The following is a 20,675-nucleotide window of genomic DNA, read 5'->3' on the forward strand; positions in this document are numbered from 1 at the left end:
TCCATATGTAATGCAATACAGACTTTATGGGTCTGATTCTGCAGTCCTTACTCAGGCAAATATCCCACAGCATTCAAGGAGGGAAGAATGGATGATCTTGTGGTTTGGAGTCAGGAAATTGATTTTTATTCCCAGGTCTTCCACAGATTTCCTATGTGACCTGTACAAGACCATTTTCAAAAGTGCCTTAAGTTTGGGTACCCAGCTTAATATATTTAAAGTATCTAAAGCCTGGCGCCTCAAAATGGAGGCATCCAACACGAGGCCACAGGTAAGCAAGATTCATTGGAACAAACTGGAATTAAATGAAGAAAAGCCTTGTACAGGACAACAAAACTGTCATGGCAATTAGATACGTCACATTAATGGCCTGTTTATTTTTTTTAAAACATAATAAGTGATTTGAGAACTCTTGAAAGGTGCCAGCCCTGAGAAATGAAGTCCTGTACTCAATACAGAGATACAGCACCGGCATGCAAACTTCCCTAGGTTGTCCTACAGATATGTCTCAACACCATTTTGAAGGTGCTCCCTCTAAGTGTGAAAAGATAATTCAGTGTCCATGCCCACTAAATTGTTGTCCTCTTTGATGACGCTGCCAAAGTAAATATGCTCATTAAAGCCATCAGCACAATTGGTATTATGGGCACCTGCTCACAAGGATCTGGATTCAGACCAACACTCATTCTAATAATAGATCTCTGAAAAGCCATCACAGTTCAACATTAACTCAGAATCAAATTAGGCCTAATTCAAACTATGGTCTAGAAGTAAAAGCTTCTGTATCCCATTAGAATCCCAAGAACCGGCCAGCCTCCAACATCATATACCTTCCTGACAGCTTTTAACTCTTCATCTGAAGCTGCAGTTCCTATCCTGTCCCCTCTTGGCCAAAACTCTGGTAAATCCACCGCAGGAGTAATATAAACACACACCCAGTCAGTAACTAGGGCTATTGAAATATTTTTGTTTTTAAATTAAAATATATAGAATGACAGAAGTAGTAAAAGCACTATTTGATCAGCTGAGTAATGCCATCGCAAGAAGCTGATCATTTTGTAGGAATACTTATTTTAGGTGGACCATGCCTATAAAAATATATTATGCTGGAAGTGTATTTGATATATTATTTCTACTAACAAAAACATTTTAGCTGAATTATTTCAATTTTTTTTGTTTTACAATAGCTCCGGTTCTTCTCTTGGAGCTAAATCCAGGCTCCTCTTCTGCAGCCCCAGCATGATCCCTGCCAGTGGAACCAGTGCAGTTCTGCTGTACAAAGGGATAGCTGTATAGAGGACAGTGGAGGAACATAGCAGGGATATGTAATATCAGCGCGGAACAGACCTCCTCGAGCAACCAGTATGGCACCAGGCAGGGAAAGGAGAAGATAGAGCCAGGGCAAGAAGGGGGAGAAATGATGCTAAAAGATTTACTCCTACATGGTTTTTCCCATCATTCACTGTGGAAAGGCCACATCCAGAGCCATGGATACACTTCATTCATTCTAATGGAGTAGTTCTTGAGCCATCTAAAGCCTGAGAAAGGTTGGTAGGATTTCTCCCATGGTACATCTGCTTGGCACCTAGCCTGACTACTCAGGCTGGTTTTTTGGACTCTGGATTTAGCCCTTTATGGAGAATTTTCTTTCCTTAAGAACTAAAAAATGTGTTGTTTCAGAGTAGCAGCCATGTTATTCTGTATTCGCAAAAAGAAAAGGAGTTCTTGTGGCACCTTAGAGACGAACCAATTTACTTGATCATAAGCTTTCGTGAGCTACAGCTCACTTCATCGGATGCATTCAGTGGAAAATACAGTGAGGAGATTTATATACACACAGAACATGAAAAAATGGGTGTTATCATACACACTGTAAGGAGAGTGATCACTTAAGATGAGTTATTACCAGCTGGAGAGCAGGGGTGGGAAAGAAAACCTTTTGTAGTGATAATCAAGTTGGGCCATTTCCAGCAGTTAACAGGAACGTCTGAGGAACGGTATGTGGGGGGGAATAAACATGGGGAAATAGTTTTACTTTGTGTAATGACACATCCACTCCCAGTCTCTATTCAAGCCTAAATTAATTGTATCCAGTTTGCAAATTAATTCCAATTCAGCAGTCTCTCGTTGGAGTCTGTTTTTGAAGTCTTTTTGTTGTAATATTGCAACCTTTAGGTCTGTAATCTAGTGACCAGAGAGATTGAAGTGTTCTCCGACTGGTTTATGAATTTTATAATTCTTGACATCTGATTTGTGTCCATTTATTTTTTTTATGTAGAGACTGTCCAGTTTGACCAATGTACATGGCAGAGGAACATTGCTGGCACATGATTGCACGTATCATATTGGTAGATGCTCAGGTGAACGAGCCTCTGATAGCGTGGCTGATGTGATTAGGCCCTATGATGGTGTCCCCTGAATAGATATGTGGACACAGTTGGCAACGGGCTTTGTTGCAAGGATAGGTTCCTGGGTTAGTGGTTCTGTTGTGTGGTATGTGGTTGCTGGAGAGTATTTGCTTCAGGTTGGGGGGCTGCTGTAAGCAAGGACTGGCCTGTCTCCCAAGATTTGTGAGAGTGATGGGTCATCCTTCAGGATAGGTTGTAGATCCTTGATGATGTGTTGGAGAGGTTTTAGTTGGGGGCTGAAGGTGATGGCTAGTGGCGTTCTGTTATTATCTTTGTTGGGCCTGTCCTGTAGCAGGTGACTTCTGGCTCTGTCAATTTGTTTCTTCACTTCAGCAGGTGAGTATTGTAGTTGTAAGAATGCTTGATAGAGATCTTGTAGGTGTTTGTCTCTGTCTGAGGGGTTGGAGCAAATGCGGTTGTATCGTAGAGCTTGGCTGTAGACGATGGATCGTGTTGTGTGGTCTTGGTGAAAGCTGGAGGCATGTAGGTAGGAATAGTGGTCAGTAGGTTTCCGGTATAGGGTGATGTTTATGTGATCATCGCTTATTAGAACCGTAGTGTCCAGGAAGTGGATCTCTTGCGTGGACTGGTCCAGGCTGAGGTTGATGGTGGGATGGAAATTGTTGAAATCATGGTGGCATTCCTCAAGGGCTTCTTTTCCATGGGTCCAGATGATGAAGATGTCATCAATATAGCGCAAGTAGAGTAGAGGCGTTAGGGGACGAGAGCTGAGGAAGTGTTGTTCTTAGTCAGCCATAAAAATGTTGGCATACTGTGGGGCCATGCGGGTACTCATAGCAATGCCGCTGATTTGAAGGTATACATTGTCCCCAAATGTGAAATATTTATGGGTGAGGACAAAGTCACAAAGTTCAGCCACCAAGTTTGTTGTGACATTATCGGGGATACTGTTCCTGACAGCTTGTAGTCCATCTATGTGTGGAATGTTGGTGTAGAGGGCTTCTACATCCATAGTGGCTAGGATGGTGTTTTCAGGAAGATCACCGATGGATTGTAGTTTCCTCAGGAAGTCAGTGGTGTCTCGAAGATAGCTGGGAGTGCTGGTAGCGTAGGGCCTGAGGAGGGAATCTACACAGCCAGACAATCCTGCTGTCAGGGTACCAATGCCTGAGATGATGGGGCATCCAGGATTTCCAGGTTTATGGATCTTGAGTAGCAGATAGAATACCCCAGGTCGGGGCTCCAGGGGTGTGTCTGTGCAGATTTGTTCTTGTGCTTTTTCAGCAATTCTCTGAAATGTGTTTTGTTATTAAGCACACCCAACACCGTGGGGTAAGTGGTGTGAACTTGTGATATAAAACAATTGAAGCAACAGCTGTATTCCCCCATCATTCACAGCCTTGGTCGCCCAGCGTTACTGACACTGCGTTGCCAGAAGTGCTGTTTTCCCAAGGCGATATTTCCAGGAATTACATCACTCCAACTACTAACCATGCAATGCCTGAAATGTAACTATTTTAACTACCATAAGAAACAAATTATTGCACTTAACTTACCCCATAATAATAAGGCTCTAATATTAGCAATACAATGTAAAGAGAATCATAGAATCATAGAATATCAGGGTTGGAAGGGACCCCAGAAGGTCATCTAGTCCAACCCCCTGCTCGAAGCAGGACCAATTCCCAGTTAAATCATCCCAGCCAGGGCTTTGTCAAGCCTGACCTTAAAAACCTCTAAGGAAGGAGATTCTACCACCTCCCTAGGTAACGCATTCCAGTGTTTCACCACCCTCTTAGTGAAAAAGTTTTTCCTAATATCCAATCTAAACCTCCCCCACTGCAACTTGAGACCATTACTCCTCGTTCTGTCATCTGCTACCATTGAGAACAGTCTAGAGCCATCCTCTTTGGAACCCCCTTTCAGGTAGTTGAAAGCAGCTATCAAATCCCCCCTCATTCTTCTCTTCTGCAGGCTAAACAATCCCAGCTCCCTCAGCCTCTCCTCATAACTCATGTGTTCCAGACCCCTAATCATTTTTGTTGCCCTTCGCTGGACTCTCTCCAATTTATCCACATTCTTCTTGAAGTGTGGGGCCCAAAACTGGACACAGTACTCCAGATGAGGCCTCACCAATGTCGAATAGAGGGGAACGATCACGTCCCTCGATCTGCTCGCTATGCCCCTACTTATACATCCCAAAATGCCATTGGCCTTCTTGGCAACAAGGGCACACTGCTGACTCATATCCAGCTTCTCGTCCACTATCACCCCTAGGTCCTTTTCCGCAGAACTGCTGCCTAGCCATTCGGTCCCTAGTCTGTAGCTGTGCATTGGGTTCTTCCGTCCTAAGTGCAGGACCCTGCACTTATCCTTATTGAACCTCATCAGATTTCTTTTGGCCCAATCCTCCAATTTGTCTAGGTCCTTCTGTATCCTATCCCTCCCCTCCAGCGTATCTACCACTCCTCCCAGTTTAGTATCATCCGCAAATTTGCTGAGAGTGCAATCCACACCATCCTCCAGATCATTTATGAAGATATTGAACAAAACCGGCCCCAGGACCGACCCTTGGGGCACTCCACTTGATACCGGCTGCCAACTAGACATGGAGCCATTGATCACTACCCGTTGAGCCCGACAATCTAGCCAGCTTTCTACCCACCTTATAGTGCATTCATCCAGCCCATACTTCCTTAACTTGCTGACAAGAATACTGTGGGAGACCGTGTCAAAAGCTTTGCTAAAGTCAAGAAACAATACATCCACTGCTTTCCCTTCATCCACAGAACCAGTAATCTCATCATAAAAGGCGATTAGATTAGTCAGGCATGACCTTCCCTTGGTGAATCCATGCTGGCTGTTCCTGATCACTTTCCTCTCATGCAAGTGCTTCAGGATTGATTCTTTGAGGACCTGCTCCATGATTTTTCCAGGGACTGAGGTGAGGCTGACTGGCCTGTAGTTCCCAGGATCCTCCTTCTTCCCTTTTTTAAAGATTGGCACTACATTAGCCTTTTTCCAGTCATCCGGGACTTCCCCCGTTCGCCACGAGTTTTCAAAGATAATGGCCAATGGCTCTGCAATCACAGCCGCCAATTCCTTCAGCACTCTCGGATGCAACTCGTCCGGCCCCATGGACTTGTGCACGTCCAGCTTTTCTAAATAGTCCCTAACCACCTCTATCTCCACAGAGGGCTGGCCATCTCTTCCCCATTTTGCGATGCCCAGCGCAGCAGTCTGGGAGCTGACCTTGTTAGTGAAAACAGAGGCAAAAAAAGCATTGAGTACATTAGCTTTTTCCACATCCTCTGTCACTAGGTTGCCTCCCTCATTCAGTAAGGGGCCCACACTTTCCTTGGCTTTCTTCTTGTTGCCAACATACCTGAAGAAACCCTTCTTGTTACTCTTGACATCTCTGGCTAGCTGCAGCTCCAGGTGCGATTTGGCCCTCCTGATATCATTCCTACATGCCCGAGCAATATTTTTATACTCTTCCCTGGTCATATGTCCAACCTTCCACTTCTTGTAAGCTTCTTTTTTATGTTTAAGATCCGCTAAGATTTCACCATTAAGCCATGCTGGTCGCCTGCCATATTTACTATTCTTTCGACTCATCGGGATGGTTTGTCCCTGTAACCTCAACAGGGATTCCTTGAAATACAGCCAGCTCTCCTGGACTCCTTTCCCCTTGAAGTTAGTCCCCCAGGGGATCCTGGCCATCCGTTCCCTGAGGGAGTCGAAGTCTGCTTTCCTGAAGTCCAGGGTTCGTATCCTGCTGCTTACCTTTCTTCCTTGCGTCAGGATCCTGAACTCAACCAACTCATGGTCACTGCCTCCCAGATTCCCATCCACTTTTGCTTCCCCCACTAATTCTACCCGGTTTGTGAGCAGCAGGTCAAGAAAAGCGCCCCCCCTAGTTGGCTCCTCTAGCACTTGCGCCAGGAAATTGTCCCCTACGCTTTCCAAAAACTTCCTGGATTGTCTATGCACCGCTGTATTGCTCTCCCAGCAGATATCAGGAAAATTAAAGTCACCCATGAGAATCAGGGCATGCGATCCAGTAGCTTCCGTGAGCTGCCGGAAGAAAGCCTCATCTACCTCATCCCCCTGGTCCGGTGGTCTATAGCAGACTCCCACCACTACATCACTCTTGTTGCACACATTTCTAAACTTAATCCAGAGACACTCAGGTTTTTCTGCAGTTTCGTACCGGAGCTCTGAGCAGTCATACTGCTCCCTTACATACAGTGCTACTCCCCCACCTTTTCTGCCCTGCCTGTCCTTCCTGAACAGTTTATAACCATCCATGACAGTACTCCAGTCATGTGAGTTATCCCACCAAGTCTCTGTTATTCCGATCACGTCATAGTTCCTTTATGACATAGTTCCTTTATTTACAATGGATCGCTGGCTAAAAACAGGAAGTTTGAAACATACAAAAGAAAATAATGAAGGAAATACGAATGTTAGTGATAATTATGGCGAAAAATGCAGTGATATGGCTACATCAGACAATTGTGATGACAAAATTAGTGAACCGTATGAACCATCTGTAAGTTTATTGAATGTACCAGCTGCAAAGAAAAATGAAAAAAGCCCGCAAATATGTTGAAGAATATCTTAAATTGGGATTTTCGTGGAGTGGCGATGAGGTGGGGCCTGTTCCACTATGTGTGATTTGTTACGAGAGACTCACAAATGAAAAGTATGAAACCATCCAATCTAAAATGCCATTTTGATAGCAAACAAAGAATATGAGGAAAAACCTGTAGAATTCTTTGAAAATAGGTGCAAAGATCTCCAAAAGTCGCAGAAAAATATTCGTAATGTGACAGGAGGTGAAAATATGAAAGCTTTGGAAGCTTCATATAGTGTGTTTTACTTAATTGCAAAGTCCGGAGCTGCTGAAGTGATTGGCTGCTTGAATATATACGAGGAGCACAGTTTCCAGCAAAGAAAGATGTGTTTACCTCAAATCCACGGACAATACCTGGTACTCCCAAATGGATAATACACCAATCATGTCCTGAAAGACAGAGGACAAACTGCTTTTCTAACAAGTTTAATATATCACCAGGGAATAAAAGTATCAATTCTCTTCAACAATATTTAGCGAGTACAACACTTCTTTTTAAATATGTTTAAGAAAAGGGCTCAAGTGGTTAACTTTAGATCCAGATACAGTCCTCAACACCACCAAAATTTGGAGGTGTTCAGATCTGTGCTTTTGTAAAATCAACTTATGTGTAAAACAATCAAAAAGCTACAACACATTCCAATTTATTTTTGAAGGAATTTGCATGTAATCAAAACCTGAAGAACTCCATAAAGACACTAAGCATACTTGACAAAACATGAATAGTACCAAATTGCTGATTGTTATAGTGGCATTTTGAAGAGCATTAGATGTTTGGATTTTAAAAAGGTGTGTGGTTTCCTAAGGCCTTGGACAGAAAATCAAAGGATAGGTCAACAACTCTTTAAGAAAGAATTATTCCAAACTTGGCTATCTGGTTGCCTTTTCTCAAAATGTGGCAATGTGCGTGTATTTGGGAGAAAAGATGAGCTCACACCACAGAATTTGAATTCAGGTCTGGATTTCAAAACCCCAGAATTTTGAGTGTGCTCATACCTGGGAGTTTGGTTCACACCATTATAAAATAGAAGACATTTTAAAAATTCAGACAAAGACCTAAGTCTGGATTTTGAATACATCTAAGTTTAGGGGTATTTGGATCCAGCATTTTGGTTTGGGTCCATCTCTATTTTGGAATGAGCAATGACAGGTTTAGGAGTCTCCCCAAATCACTACAAGTGTATATACAGTACTTGGACTTCAAATAAAAACAAAATACAAAAGAGCAGGTCTTGACAACAAGAGCCATCACAGAATGGATACTTAAAGCACAAAAAGAACTCAAACTCCCAGGAAGTTTGTAAGCAGTTTCTGGAGCTTTTTCAGTATGCATTAAACTCATGAATTTATCTACTGGTTAAACTCTTGCCATTCAGTATGACTGTGCAAAAATTGAAGGTCTGGATTCCTATAGATTGGATGAACCCAAGCCAGTAGTTTTAGTCCATGTGGTGGTTCACACTGTGAAAGATTCATTTGGCGTTTCTGGTTCATTCAGTCCCAACAACTCCAAACTCACCACTCTCAAAACTGGAAGGCTTCATAATGATGTCAGTCAATTTCCTCTCCTCTTCCCACCTCTTCTGCAAATCCTCTACTGTTACTATTTATTAAGTGACTAATCTTAAGCGTATTACCTGGAACCCTTTTCCTCCTTGTCTCCCATCCATCCATCTGCCATAATCAGTCAATTCATCTGGTTTAAAAACTGGACTCTTTTTCTAAAAAAATAAATAAGAACAGGCCATATTCTCTCCTCACTTACACCAATACAACTCCACTAAGCTTAGCGTATTGAGCACAGAATTTTGACCAGCATAGAACATGCAGGTTTCAAGCCGCTTGACTGATTTTATTAGTAAAGGAGCATATAGGTCTCATTCTTGTCTCTAGAAAAATATCAGATGCATCAAATAATGAATTTATACTGATCTACTTCAACTGAGGAGCTGGACTTCCATGTGCCAGTTTTTTTTCTTTCAGTTACATATATGGTATCAATCCAGAGTAACCCCACCGATATCAGAGAGATTTTTGCATGTGTAATGACCGTAGGAACAGTTTGCTAACTGTTTTTGTATTTTAAATGGAAGTATTTGAAAGTCGTCATAAATTCTAATCAAAGCTAAAATGTATTTTAAAGTTGCTTCCTCAAAAGAGGTGCAGTCAGAGGAAGAATGTGTGCAAAGAAAATTTGTTAACCTAACTAGTTTTAAGATGGAGCTTGAAAGATGTATGAACAGGATTATATGGCAGGGTTGTCATCAAAAAGCAGGGAACTGGACTCTGGGACATAGGAGGTCCCTTCCACTCTTCAGTTCCTATGTTCCTAAATGTTTGTGCTATTATTTACTAGGAGATTAAAGGAAATGGTAGTTGAGGCAGGGGGAGAGGGGAAATCCCACTTGATTCATTGAAATAGTTTCCACTGTACTGTAATGCCTGAATTCTGATTACACCTGGGTACCTTTCAGAAGTTATTATTACAGTAGTAATGAGACAGCAGTTGAAATAAATCAGTAATCAAGAATCAAAAAGTTTGGTAATCATAAACAAGACTGTACAAATGTTTCTTTTATCAAAAGTAGCAAGAGCCACCTGTCACAATGAAGATGTCAGAGAGGTAACAGGGGCCACCACCCTTCATTATTACCAACTGGCTCATTGTACAGCTACCTTACCGTCACTTTGCACAAGTGTAAATGACTCCATAATGGAAAAGACAATGCAGAACCAGATCCTTTGTTTCTGGTTGCCTACAGGCTATAATATTAAGCCTAGTGTTTTGGGGCATGTGACCGCGCACTATTAGTAGCATCTTGGTCACTGAGGTTGCTCCAGCAGTGAGAAGAGTACGGGCTTAATTGAAACCAATTAATCAATTTCCTTTGGGGATCACTGACAATTGGGTGGCGATTGCTAGGCTAATGGGGCAATTGGCTCAGTAATTGGGAGGATATTAGTGGGCGGAACATAGCATTCAGAGGGTGAGCCTGGGCTGAGGAGTGAAGGTTGTGTGGAATCCTCTACTTGCTGTAACCCTGCACTACCCTGTGATACTTTGTAAGGAAAGAATAAATACACATGCGGTGAACGTGTGAGGGGTGTTTGTGATTGAGACACCACACGGACTGCCCAGGCAGTGCACTACATGGGGTAGTGACTGAGGTGCCCTGAAACAGGGAGGTATCTGGCCCTTCTTTTATGCTCCAAACAAAAATGCACATGCAAACATTCCTTCTTTTTCATGTCTAGTACTGGTCAGATGTTTTCTTGTGGAAAATTCTGTTCTGTGGAATTGACGTATTCCTGTGGAATGTGTCCATTCTGTCATAATGTTTGATGGAAGCCAGGCATCTGGTTTCCTGCCAGCGTGCCCACCCACTGCCTGCCTCCCTGGGCTCCCCACCAGCTGCTTGGCAGGCTGCCTGGTAGGATATTGGAGAGCCTAGGGTCCCTCCGGCTCCCTAGGCTGCCCAGCTTCTCACCTGGCAGGCATCCACTGCACAGCCAGGGAAGCCAGACAGACAGCCCAGCTCCCCAGGGTGGCCAGCTTTCTGGGCTCAGGCTCTCCAGCAGCCCACCAAGTGAGATGTTGAGGAGCAAGGGCTGCCAGGGTCACTAGGCTAGCCTGTTCCAGGCTCCCCAGCTCCCAGCCTGCTAAGGGAGCTGAGTGGTCTGGCAGCCAGCTCTATGGGCTACTCAGAAAGCTTGGTGGCCCACTTCCGGCCTTGCTAGCTTCCTGGCTCTAAGGGGTACTTGGGGAGCCACTGGCCATCTCCCTGATTAGCTGGCTTCTGTGGGGTGGCCAGGTCCCTGTTACCTAGCAGCCCACCTGGCTGACTCCCCAGCAGGCCTGATTTCCAGGCTCCCGAGACAGCCTGTTCCCAGGCTGCCCAGCTGCCTGCTAGTCACTTCCCCAGGCTCCCAGGGAAGCCAGCCAGCCAGGGAGCCTGACAGGCAGGCAGCCAGCAAGCCAAAAACCTCCATTTTGGTTCTCCCAAAACTGAATGTTTCTGGAAATTCCTTCCTGCACAAAATTTCAATTTTTTAACATTTTGTTCTGGTCTGGTTAAAAAAAAACAAAATTCAAGCATATATAGTCTTTCCTGGGAAGGAATTTCCATTTTTCAGCCAGCTATATTCATGTTGTTAACACTGGGCTTGTTCTTGGGCCTTGTTGTGGTTTTATTCATGGTTTTTGCTTGGTGCATCCCTCAAGTTTCTCAATCTCTAAGGGTATGTCCCCGGCTTGAGGAGACATACCTGCACCTGCACTGATCGAGCTAGCACACTAAAAATAGAGTGTAGCTGTGGTGGTGCAAGTGGTGGGAGGGGCTAGCCACACTAGCATCTCTGACAGGATTGTACTCAGCAGGGGGGGCACTAGCTCCTCATGCTGCTCCAATCTCCACAACTACAATCTATTTTTAATGCACTAGCTCAGGGGTTTTCAACCTGTGGTCCATGGATCCCCGGGGGTCTGAAGACTATGTCTAAGGGGTCTGTGATATGTTGTCGTTACCACAGAACTGTGGTTTTCAATAACCCGTGGTCCGTGGATTTTGGGGGGTCCGTAGACTATGTCTAAGATTTTCAAAGGTGTCCACACCTCCATTCAAAAAATTTTAAGGGTCCATAAATGAAATAAGGTTGAATACCTCGACAATAGTTTGATCACAGTTGGACTGGGTATTTGTCCTCAACCTCCCCTTCTCAAAGTGTAGATATATCTTAGGGGTGAGACTCCTGCCTGGATGGCATCTTTAGAGAAAGAAAAATCTCCTACCTAGTAATTCTGCTTCTCAGAAGATTTTATCATTTAGGATTCACATTCATCCACCCACCCCCTCAAAGTTTGAAGGGAAGCCTATTTATTTTTATTTATTTGTATTGCACTAGCTCCTATTGTGCTTGGCACTGTACAAACACACCGTAAAAAGGTAGTCACTACCCCAAACAGCAATCCAGGTTAACGACAAGAGGCAAGAGTTGGACGAAACCAGCTAATGGGTGGGATGCAAAAGATGAAGTAGCAATGGGAAGTACTCCACATAACGCACAGACAACTTGTGGAACATATTGCCAGGAGAAGTTTTAAAGGCCAAAAGTATAACAGGGTTCAAAAAAGAATTAGACAAGTTCATGGAGCATAGGTCCATCAATGGCTATTAGCCAACAAATTCAAGGATGCAACGCCGTGCTCTGGGTGTCCCTAAATCTCTAACTGTCAGAAGGTGGGACTGGATAACAGGGGATGGATCTCTCAATAATTGCCCTGTTCTGTTCTTTCCCTCCAAAGCTTCTGGCACCAGCCACTGTCAGAAGACAGGATACGGGGCTATATAGACTGTTGGTTTGATGCAGTCTGGCCATTCTTATGTTCTCATAATAATGCAAGCATGTTTTTGCATAATCACAATGGGGTTTGCTTCCTGCACAGACATCTCCAGCTAGTGGTGTTTATCTCTACATCTTGATCGGTTTGTATTGTGCTGCATTTCAGAGGCATTAATTTTTCAATGATTGGGTTGATACTATTTGGTGAGCTTTTACTTCTTGCTAATTCAGGATGTGACTGGAAGGTTCTAGGGATTACAGTTATATTCCACACACAAGCACCATTGGGGACCAAGGAGGTCTTGTGCTTCTACCCACTCCCACGGCCCTTAGACAACTAAGGAAGTTCTGCCTGTCTCAACTAGGGAGCCAAGAACAAGAATCTTGCAAAGGGAGAAGCATAATTACAAGGTAAGTAATTTCCAGTAAAGACAATGGTAGCAGCAGCGGTGGCCGGGAGCCCTGGGCCCTTTTAAATCGCTGGCCCCAGGGCAGCTGCCCCTTTTCCCCCTGTTGGCAGCCCTGGTGGTAGGGTCCCTACCGGAAGGGCCACCAACAGGGGGGTCATCAACGTTCAAGTGCTGCTGCAGCAGTGCTTTAATATCGGTTGGGTACAGGCCAGTACTGCCTTCTTACCAGTACGCCGTACCAGCCCGTACCAGCCCACTTTCACCCCTGGCTCCGGGACTTGCTTGTTCTTAGCTCTGTCTCACTCCAAGTAACCCAACTCTGACCCTCTCCTCTGACGCCTCACTTCTGTCTTTGGCTGTGACCCTAGGTTCTGACAGCTGACTCCCGCTCTAACCACTAGGTATGACTGCCCACGTCCTGGTCTCTGACAGTAAGTTACAGTCCCTGCCTCTGAAGCCTAAAATCTTAACAGTCCAGGCATACCCTCCAAAGTGGGGAATGTCAGCCTACTATACCTTCCAGAGATTCTCCGCAGGAGCAAAAAAGTCGTCCGTTGCAAATAAAACCTACACAAATAAAAAAAATAAAAATAAAATAATTTTAAATATGTACTATTTTATTTCATTTCATTTCCTAGTGCAATGTTAAGTTATCCAGTAAAAAGAAAATATTAAGTTGCCTAAAGGCTTATAGACATATACATATAAGACCATATTTTAAAAAAAAAATTATTTCTTTGTATGCATTTCTCTTTCCAATACTCCAATGAACCTGCATAGAACCCCACTGAATTCAATTGTTTGTTTGAGGATCGGGACCTTACTCTTCTTTCTCCATCTTTGTATGCATTTCTCTTTCCAATACTGTACTCCAATGAACCTGCACAGAACCCCATTGAGTTCAATTTTGTTTGCTTGAGGATCAGAGCCTTACTCTTCTTTCCGCATCTTTATTTACAAAAAATTTACCTACCTCTGTGACATAGGGAAGGGTTTGTTTCATTTTCTTTGTAAATAACTCATGATGCGTACACCTGAAAAACCTCCACCTTCGTGAGTGGTTCTTCAGACTAGAAGCATTGCTATAAGGATTCATATGACATGATGCAGAAAAAACAAGTGGACAAAATATCTTTTTAATCACAAACCAGGCCACACCTGGCCTTCCACTCAGGATTCTTATCTCCCCATAGCTGCAGGACAAGAAGCCCTGTTCGTGGAGGTATACTACTAGTACCTCCATCAATGAGATACAATCCTATATTTGTGAATATGTATTTCTGTTTTGTACATACATATGCTAAACTGAACAATCTTAAGGACATGGTTCATTTTACAGCAGAGCACTTTTTTCTTTAACCTTCATGCAGTATTGAGAAAAAAGTTACATTAACTATATTGTGGGGGACTTTTGTCCCCCAAATGCATTCAGAAACTAAGAATAATTCTTTAATAATAATTCTTTAATGTTTTAGGTGAAAAATCTTTATTTAACGAGCAAATTGAAAGAACTAGCTGGAGTCTCATTCAGTGTGAGTCAGTATACAATTTTTACACGTCAGCATCAGTATGGAGTTGTCAGAGCATACAAATTCACTGCATTCTCCACATTGCTTGTCCTTCCGATCAGCTGACCTTAGGCAAATTTAGCAGAGTCCACTGCTGAGTTTGCTAGGTGCTCCCGTGGTGGCTGTTTTTTGATGGTAGCCAAGGGATGAGAGTGCTGCTTTGATCGGGATGGTGAGATGTTGTGTGTGAAGGATTCTTCTCTTTATATGTGCATCTACAAGTCATTCTCCTCGAGTGACAAGGAACAAGAGCCTTCTTTGTCTTGGGCAAGTGTGGCGCCAAGCAGGATTGTCACTGACCTAAGTGATGAAACTTGCAATGCCAGCAACATCAAGCATGTTGAAGAAAAGAACCATTGGTCACCTATTTGTCTTGCATCTGTACGAAGTACATTTCTGCAAGATGGTCATTGTTATCGACACCACTTTTGTCACTCTACTGGAGAATTATGTGGGCTTTCTTTTTTGTCTCCTTCTATAACCTTGTCGTAATGCATCATCAATAGCATTATTACTGACTTGCCCTTCTTTGGAGCATAGGAAGCCAGGACCCAGAAAACCCAAACACGATGACAATTTTCTCTGTTGCAAAGTGGATGTATATCATTGGGTATATCTAGCTCCTTTCATCGGATTGCTCCAACATAGGTAAAAATTGTGTTGACTAGATCTTCAGAATTTGAACACTAGGAAAGACTGTGTTCAGATTATAAAACTGCAAATTAAGACTTGTGGGTTCTATTCCTGGCTCTGCCAAAGACTTCCTGTGTGACCTTTGGCAAATCTCTTAATTTCTCTGTGTCTCCTTTTTCCCGTCTGTAAAATGTGGATAATAATACTTAGCACACAGGAATGTTGAGAGACTTAATTCATTGGTGTCTGCAAAACACTTTTAGATCCTCAGTAGGAAATAGCTGTAGAAATGTCAAGTATAATCTGCGCTAAAAGAACAATTTGTGTTTTGAATTGCATACATTTACCTTTCCTCCTACAGCTTCACACGCCAAATCATTCCGGTGGAGAAAGTCAGGTCAAACGTGAGGTTTTTCTCCTTTGAGATGAGCAGCCATCTTTCCTCTAAAAGCAGAAGTGAAGTATTCTATTCGAAGATGAAACGAGAGAAATGAGAAGGAGCATGTTCAGCATAACTTCTCATTTCATTGCAAAAAGAAAAGGAGTACTTGTGGCACCTTAGAGACTAACCAATTTATTTGAGCATGAGCTTTCGTGAGCTACAGCTCACTTCATCGGATGCATACCGTGGAAACTGCAGTAGACATTATATACACACAGAGTGTACATATATATAGAGTGTATATAATGTCTACTGCAGTTTCCACGGTATGCATCCGATGAAGTGAGCTGTAGCTCACGAAAGCTCATGCTCAAATAAATTGGTTAGTCTCTAAGGTGCCACAAGTACTCCTTTTCTTTTTGCAAAGACAGACTAACACGGCTGTTACTCTGAAACTTCTCATTTCATTAATTCTGTCCTGGCTTCTCAGCCGTCAGAGAAAACTTGGACTCCAGGAATGGGTTATTTACTTGCTGGAAGAAAAATAACTATCTGAACAGTCAGGATATGCTTTTATCATCTCCATTGATTTATAATATGCATCTATTGGAGATAAACAAAAATATGATTAGGTGTGGGAGTTAAATCAAATTTTAATAAATAAAAAGTCCACATATTTTTCAAAGCTGTAAATAGTAGATTCTTAATTTACCTTCTTGCATCATGATATCAAAGTTCACCTTCTATTAATCACTCCCCCTCACTCTTCTTTTCTGCAGATGAAATATGGCATGTTCTAAGAGGGTTCAGAATTGCTTCAGGTCCATGTCTCTTTGTGCCAGCCTAGACTCGATAGGATGCTCCCCGTGGTGGGAAATCTTTTGGGAGAATCAAGTGCTAGTTGACTTCTCTTGAGTGTGCGACATAAAGGAGGACAATGCTAGCAGGAGAGCAAGCATAGCCCAGGGAGCTAGTGAATGCACTGTATCAGCCACAACAGCTAAGCAGCTGTCATCAGTGGGGTTCCTCAATGCCACAAGCCTTGACTGAAAGCTGCCATTTCACTGCAAAGATCATGAGGAAGGGTAAGAGCAGCACTGCCTGCCCTCCTTCAGGGTGAAACCCCTTGTCATTCAGGTGCAGGGAAATGTGCATCTAGTGTGGGTGACCCTAGTCCAAGGTTGGAACCCTTCCTTGGTCTATAGATAAACATTATACCAACAATCAGATTAGAATAATCACTGTATCCCAGACCACTGTCTAGGGGCCAGGTGGCATGGTCTGCAAACGGTTCCTTTGTCAGGAGGTATATGCACATACTCCTTGTGCAGATACTTCATGCTCCTGCCAGCTTGGGGAGGGGAACTACATATAGGGCCACCCTGGTTTCCTCATAGCTTCTCCCTGTGTTTATGTTCTTGTCTAACTACGAGCTCTTCAGGTCAGGGACTCCATCTCTAGTTGATTTGTAAAGCACCAGGCACCTCGGCAATACTGTAATCCTAGTAGTAATACATATGCTGCCCCTTAAGAACATCAGCACCTACTTGGGTGACATTTCCGCAGTGAGCCTGCAATAATGAGAAATGACCCATTTCATTTGGCTACAGAAACAGTATTTGCGGTTTTCAAATTTACAGCAGAATGGGATAGCACAGAAAGATAGGGAGGAGGAGGACAGAGAAAGGAGTGTACAAAAGCCTGAAGGCTTCATTCTAGGTTGACCTCAGAACTCAACAGTGGTTTGCCACCACAGCACTGACAAGGACCCTAAGAAGCAAACCTTGCCATCTCCTCTACAGCTGAGGAAACCCCAGGCTGATGCATAGTTGATGTGATTCTACTGGATAGTGGGACAAGATTTATGAAGCCTGTGCAAGAGGTTTGCACCTGTGTTCAGTGTAGATATCCGCTGTGCAGTAGCTCCCTGGAAGTGATTATAGCATAGGGTTTGGGAAAGAGGAGCAGCCAGTGATCCAGAATTTTCAGATTCACCACTTATTCTCTTCAGTGCTTGGGGATGCAGTTGCTGTGGGTACTATTGTAGCTCTGAGACTACAGTTCAGAGCTGTGGAGCAGGTCTGCTGTTGCTCCACAAGATGGGAGGAGATTATCTTGTTCCCACCCTCAGGACCTGAAAGGAAAGGATTCTGTCCTCGCCGCATCATGACAGACCCTTAAGCCCAGTCCTGTTGTTATAATTTACCACACATTGCCCTGAACAGTACTTCCATTATACCTACTAAATATGATTTTTTTCTCCATAATGGTTAGTTGGTTATTTTATGCTTTCTTTATAATCTGATTTAGTTATCTCATTAATGTTTTCCAACTGTAATTAGAGCAATCAGCAGCCTGTTGATGTATTTAGCTTCTTCCATGTTACTACACTCTGCCACCAAGAGGCTACTCTACAGGTTCCTATTGTTAAACATGCATTTTCTGAACAACTCCGGCAATAAAACCTCCACTATACAGTAGATACTTTACTTTTTAGAGAAAAGTGATTCTTTCAGTGCTCTTTGTATATCTTGTACTGAGCAAATGGCACTGTCCATTATTAGAAATGAATGCCATGAAGTTACATTGACATTGATCAGGATTAGGGAAAAAATATCAAAAATTTGGTGCAGTGTCTTTTGGGAAATCTCATATAGAATTTCTAATATCGCTATATTCTTCAGTATTTCTGTTACCAAAAAAGGGACCTCTTTCATTTTACACCCAAATTTACGTCTGTCACATTGCTACCACAAAATATTAAAAGAGATATTTTCAACAGCCGCCTCTACTCTGGCACCTGCAATTGATTGTGGTGCAATTTTATAGTCACAATAGATTGTGGATACACACTTCAGGGTCTATCTGATCTGCAGGCACAACTAACAGTTCCAATTAGGAAGTTTGAGGTCTGAATTCTATGATTTGTGTCTGTAATCAATTGCAGACACAAGATGAAAGGTCAGGGTATTGCCTTTATGTTTCATACTGGTATTTTCCAAAACCATGTCTCTTCAGATGTCAAGGGAAAAATTATAGTTTTCTTGTGCTGAAGTATTTCATAATTCAGATACCATTTAGGTTTCTAAATGGACCCATCATTGTCTGATCTAGGCTACCATTACAAATAAATTAGACAACCCAAAAGTTATTAAACATTGTTTGAGAGAATACCTTAGAAGTTACTTTACTTTGGAAAACAAATACTTAAATTCTTATAAAGATTAATTCCATCTGAAATATCCCTATACTCCCATGCAATGTAAAATAGCCTATCAAAAAATAAAAAACTTGTCAGCATTGGCTTTTTCATGTTACCTTATGATTTGTTCCACTCCTGTGTCTGCTAAAGAAATAAGAAATTTTTAAGAGGTCAACGTTTTTAAATGTTTGTCTGCAGCCCAAAGTAAGCATAGTGATGCAATTGATCAGTAAACAGCCACTGGACTTATTGATTCTGAAAAGCAAAGATTAACAGCTCATCTTTCCTTGTTTTAGATTGATATAAATATTTTTCTGTGCAGTTCTTTTTGGAGCTTAAACATGTACAGCCACAGCTTATTTGTATCTTGACTTGTGCAGCATATTCCACGGTTGGCCTAACTGATTCAAGGAGGGATTTAGCTCAGGGCACGTTTTCTTGGCTGTACTTGGCTGCTTTGCACCATGCCACAAGCATAAAGCAGCCCTAAAGCTGGCATAACTAGCCATAGGAGGATTATCCCTTTGTCCTGTGATCTTCCCTTGGTACAGAGCCAGCATACTGGCTGCTATGCCACACACACACTGGTTGTTGGCACAGGAGATGTGACTAGGGAAAAGGGGTCTTGGTGAAGTAATCCCTGAACCCCAGCAATTCCTGATTGCTCTAATGTTCTTAGGGCCATTAGAAGCCACTTTAACTTTGTGCAGTGGCTAGGCTGCTCAGACTTTCCCCAGACACTGGACCAAGACAGCCTAGGATTGTGAAACTTGCAGTTACTGGTGCAGCTTCTCTCCCAAGTTCTGCTGTGCATTCCATGGCTACACCTGAGGTTCTGGGCCTTTATATACAGTGGTATGAGGTAGACAAAGGTTTCCTCAGATGAACGGTATACAGTAGTTACAATAGCTGTACTACAGTAAAGCATCGGAGGACTCTGTTGTGCAGCCAAGTGCACTTCTTTCCTGGCATTATGAGGCCGATTGTGTCTTCTGCTGATGCTGGATCTGCAGAAACTGAGTCACCATGCTTTCATCTGCTTCTATTGCTCCCTGTCCACGTGCAGCTGCTGTATCAGGAGGCACCCTTTCCCTGCAGAATGTTCCAAAAAGACATCAACACAATCCCTCCCCTAGTGCCACGTGTGAGAGACTCCCTGCCGTGGATACCTCCACTGGCAGCTTCCATCCCTTTGAGAAAGGCTCCCACACCTGTATTTTAGATTCACAAACAAAGATTTTTTTTCTCTTTTACACTAAAAAGGGGGTTGCACCATACAACATCCTCTTCACTCTCAGAAGGTCTAGGTAAAGAGGGGTCTCTTAGGGCTTCCTTTTAAAAGAAATGCAGATAAGGCTCAGAGGGTCTTTTGAGACAGGTGTCTCAAGCCCTTTCCAAAGAGGTCTCAGGGAGAGTTTCCTTCTTTCTACCCCTCCCAGCTCTGATGCACACTGAAACAAAGCCTGTTGCTGGTGGAGCTGCAATTGAGCCCAGCTGGCTCAGCTTCTGCCTTCCCCTGAGCTTCCTTCATTGCCCCCTCCCCTGTCTTCAAGGTAACTGGGGTCTATACACCCCCTTACATTGTATGCCCCCTACCCATTCCCCATCCCTAAGAAATCAATCCCTACTACAGGCTAATCCCCTTCATCCCTCCCCCAAAACAACCCTCACTATGTATTTGGTTCAGTAACTGGCCTGTTACAGAAGAGAACCTTGAGCAGCAAACGAGCCTCCGACATGCAACCCTAGGTGGGGAGCTCCCAGAGCCTGAACTCCAGCCCAACCCCAAACATCTTTACAGCAATTTTTAGCCCCACAGTCCAAGCCCCTCAAGCTCAAGTCAGCTGACTGGGCCAGCCATGGCCATGCCATGGGTCTTTTATTCCAGTGTAGATGTCAGAGCCCTGCCCTTCCATTGCCCACACTACAAGAGTCCTGCCCAACCACAGGACTTAAAAATCCTTGTAGGCCCAGTTCCTCAGACATAAACACTTAACACTATGGTTCCTAAGCGGGATTTGGCACCTACCCCCATGCTTCTACTTCAAGCTTTTGCCACTGGATGTAGGCTGGCAATCCTCCCCTCACCCAAAGGGCACCCAAGTTACCTTCTTGGGGCTTAATCACTGTGC

The 20,675-nt window shown here is 43.4% G+C and overlaps 1 protein-coding gene across 1 annotated transcript in view; it reads right to left on the minus strand.

Moving 5' to 3' along the window:
* The window catches only part of ALLC (allantoicase), a 47,789-nt gene that overhangs the window by 14,242 nt on the left and 12,872 nt on the right, over nt 1-20,675 (minus strand). The window contains 6 exon segments of the mRNA XM_075126181.1: nt 831-898; nt 7,255-7,398; nt 8,646-8,678; nt 8,681-8,729; nt 13,275-13,325; nt 15,307-15,359. Of these exon segments, the coding sequence (XP_074982282.1) occupies nt 831-898; nt 7,255-7,398; nt 8,646-8,678; nt 8,681-8,729; nt 13,275-13,325; nt 15,307-15,359 (398 nt within the window).

This window comes from Caretta caretta, chromosome 3 (assembly GCF_965140235.1).
Source record: "Caretta caretta isolate rCarCar2 chromosome 3, rCarCar1.hap1, whole genome shotgun sequence".
Lineage (NCBI taxonomy): Eukaryota > Metazoa > Chordata > Testudines > Cheloniidae > Caretta > Caretta caretta.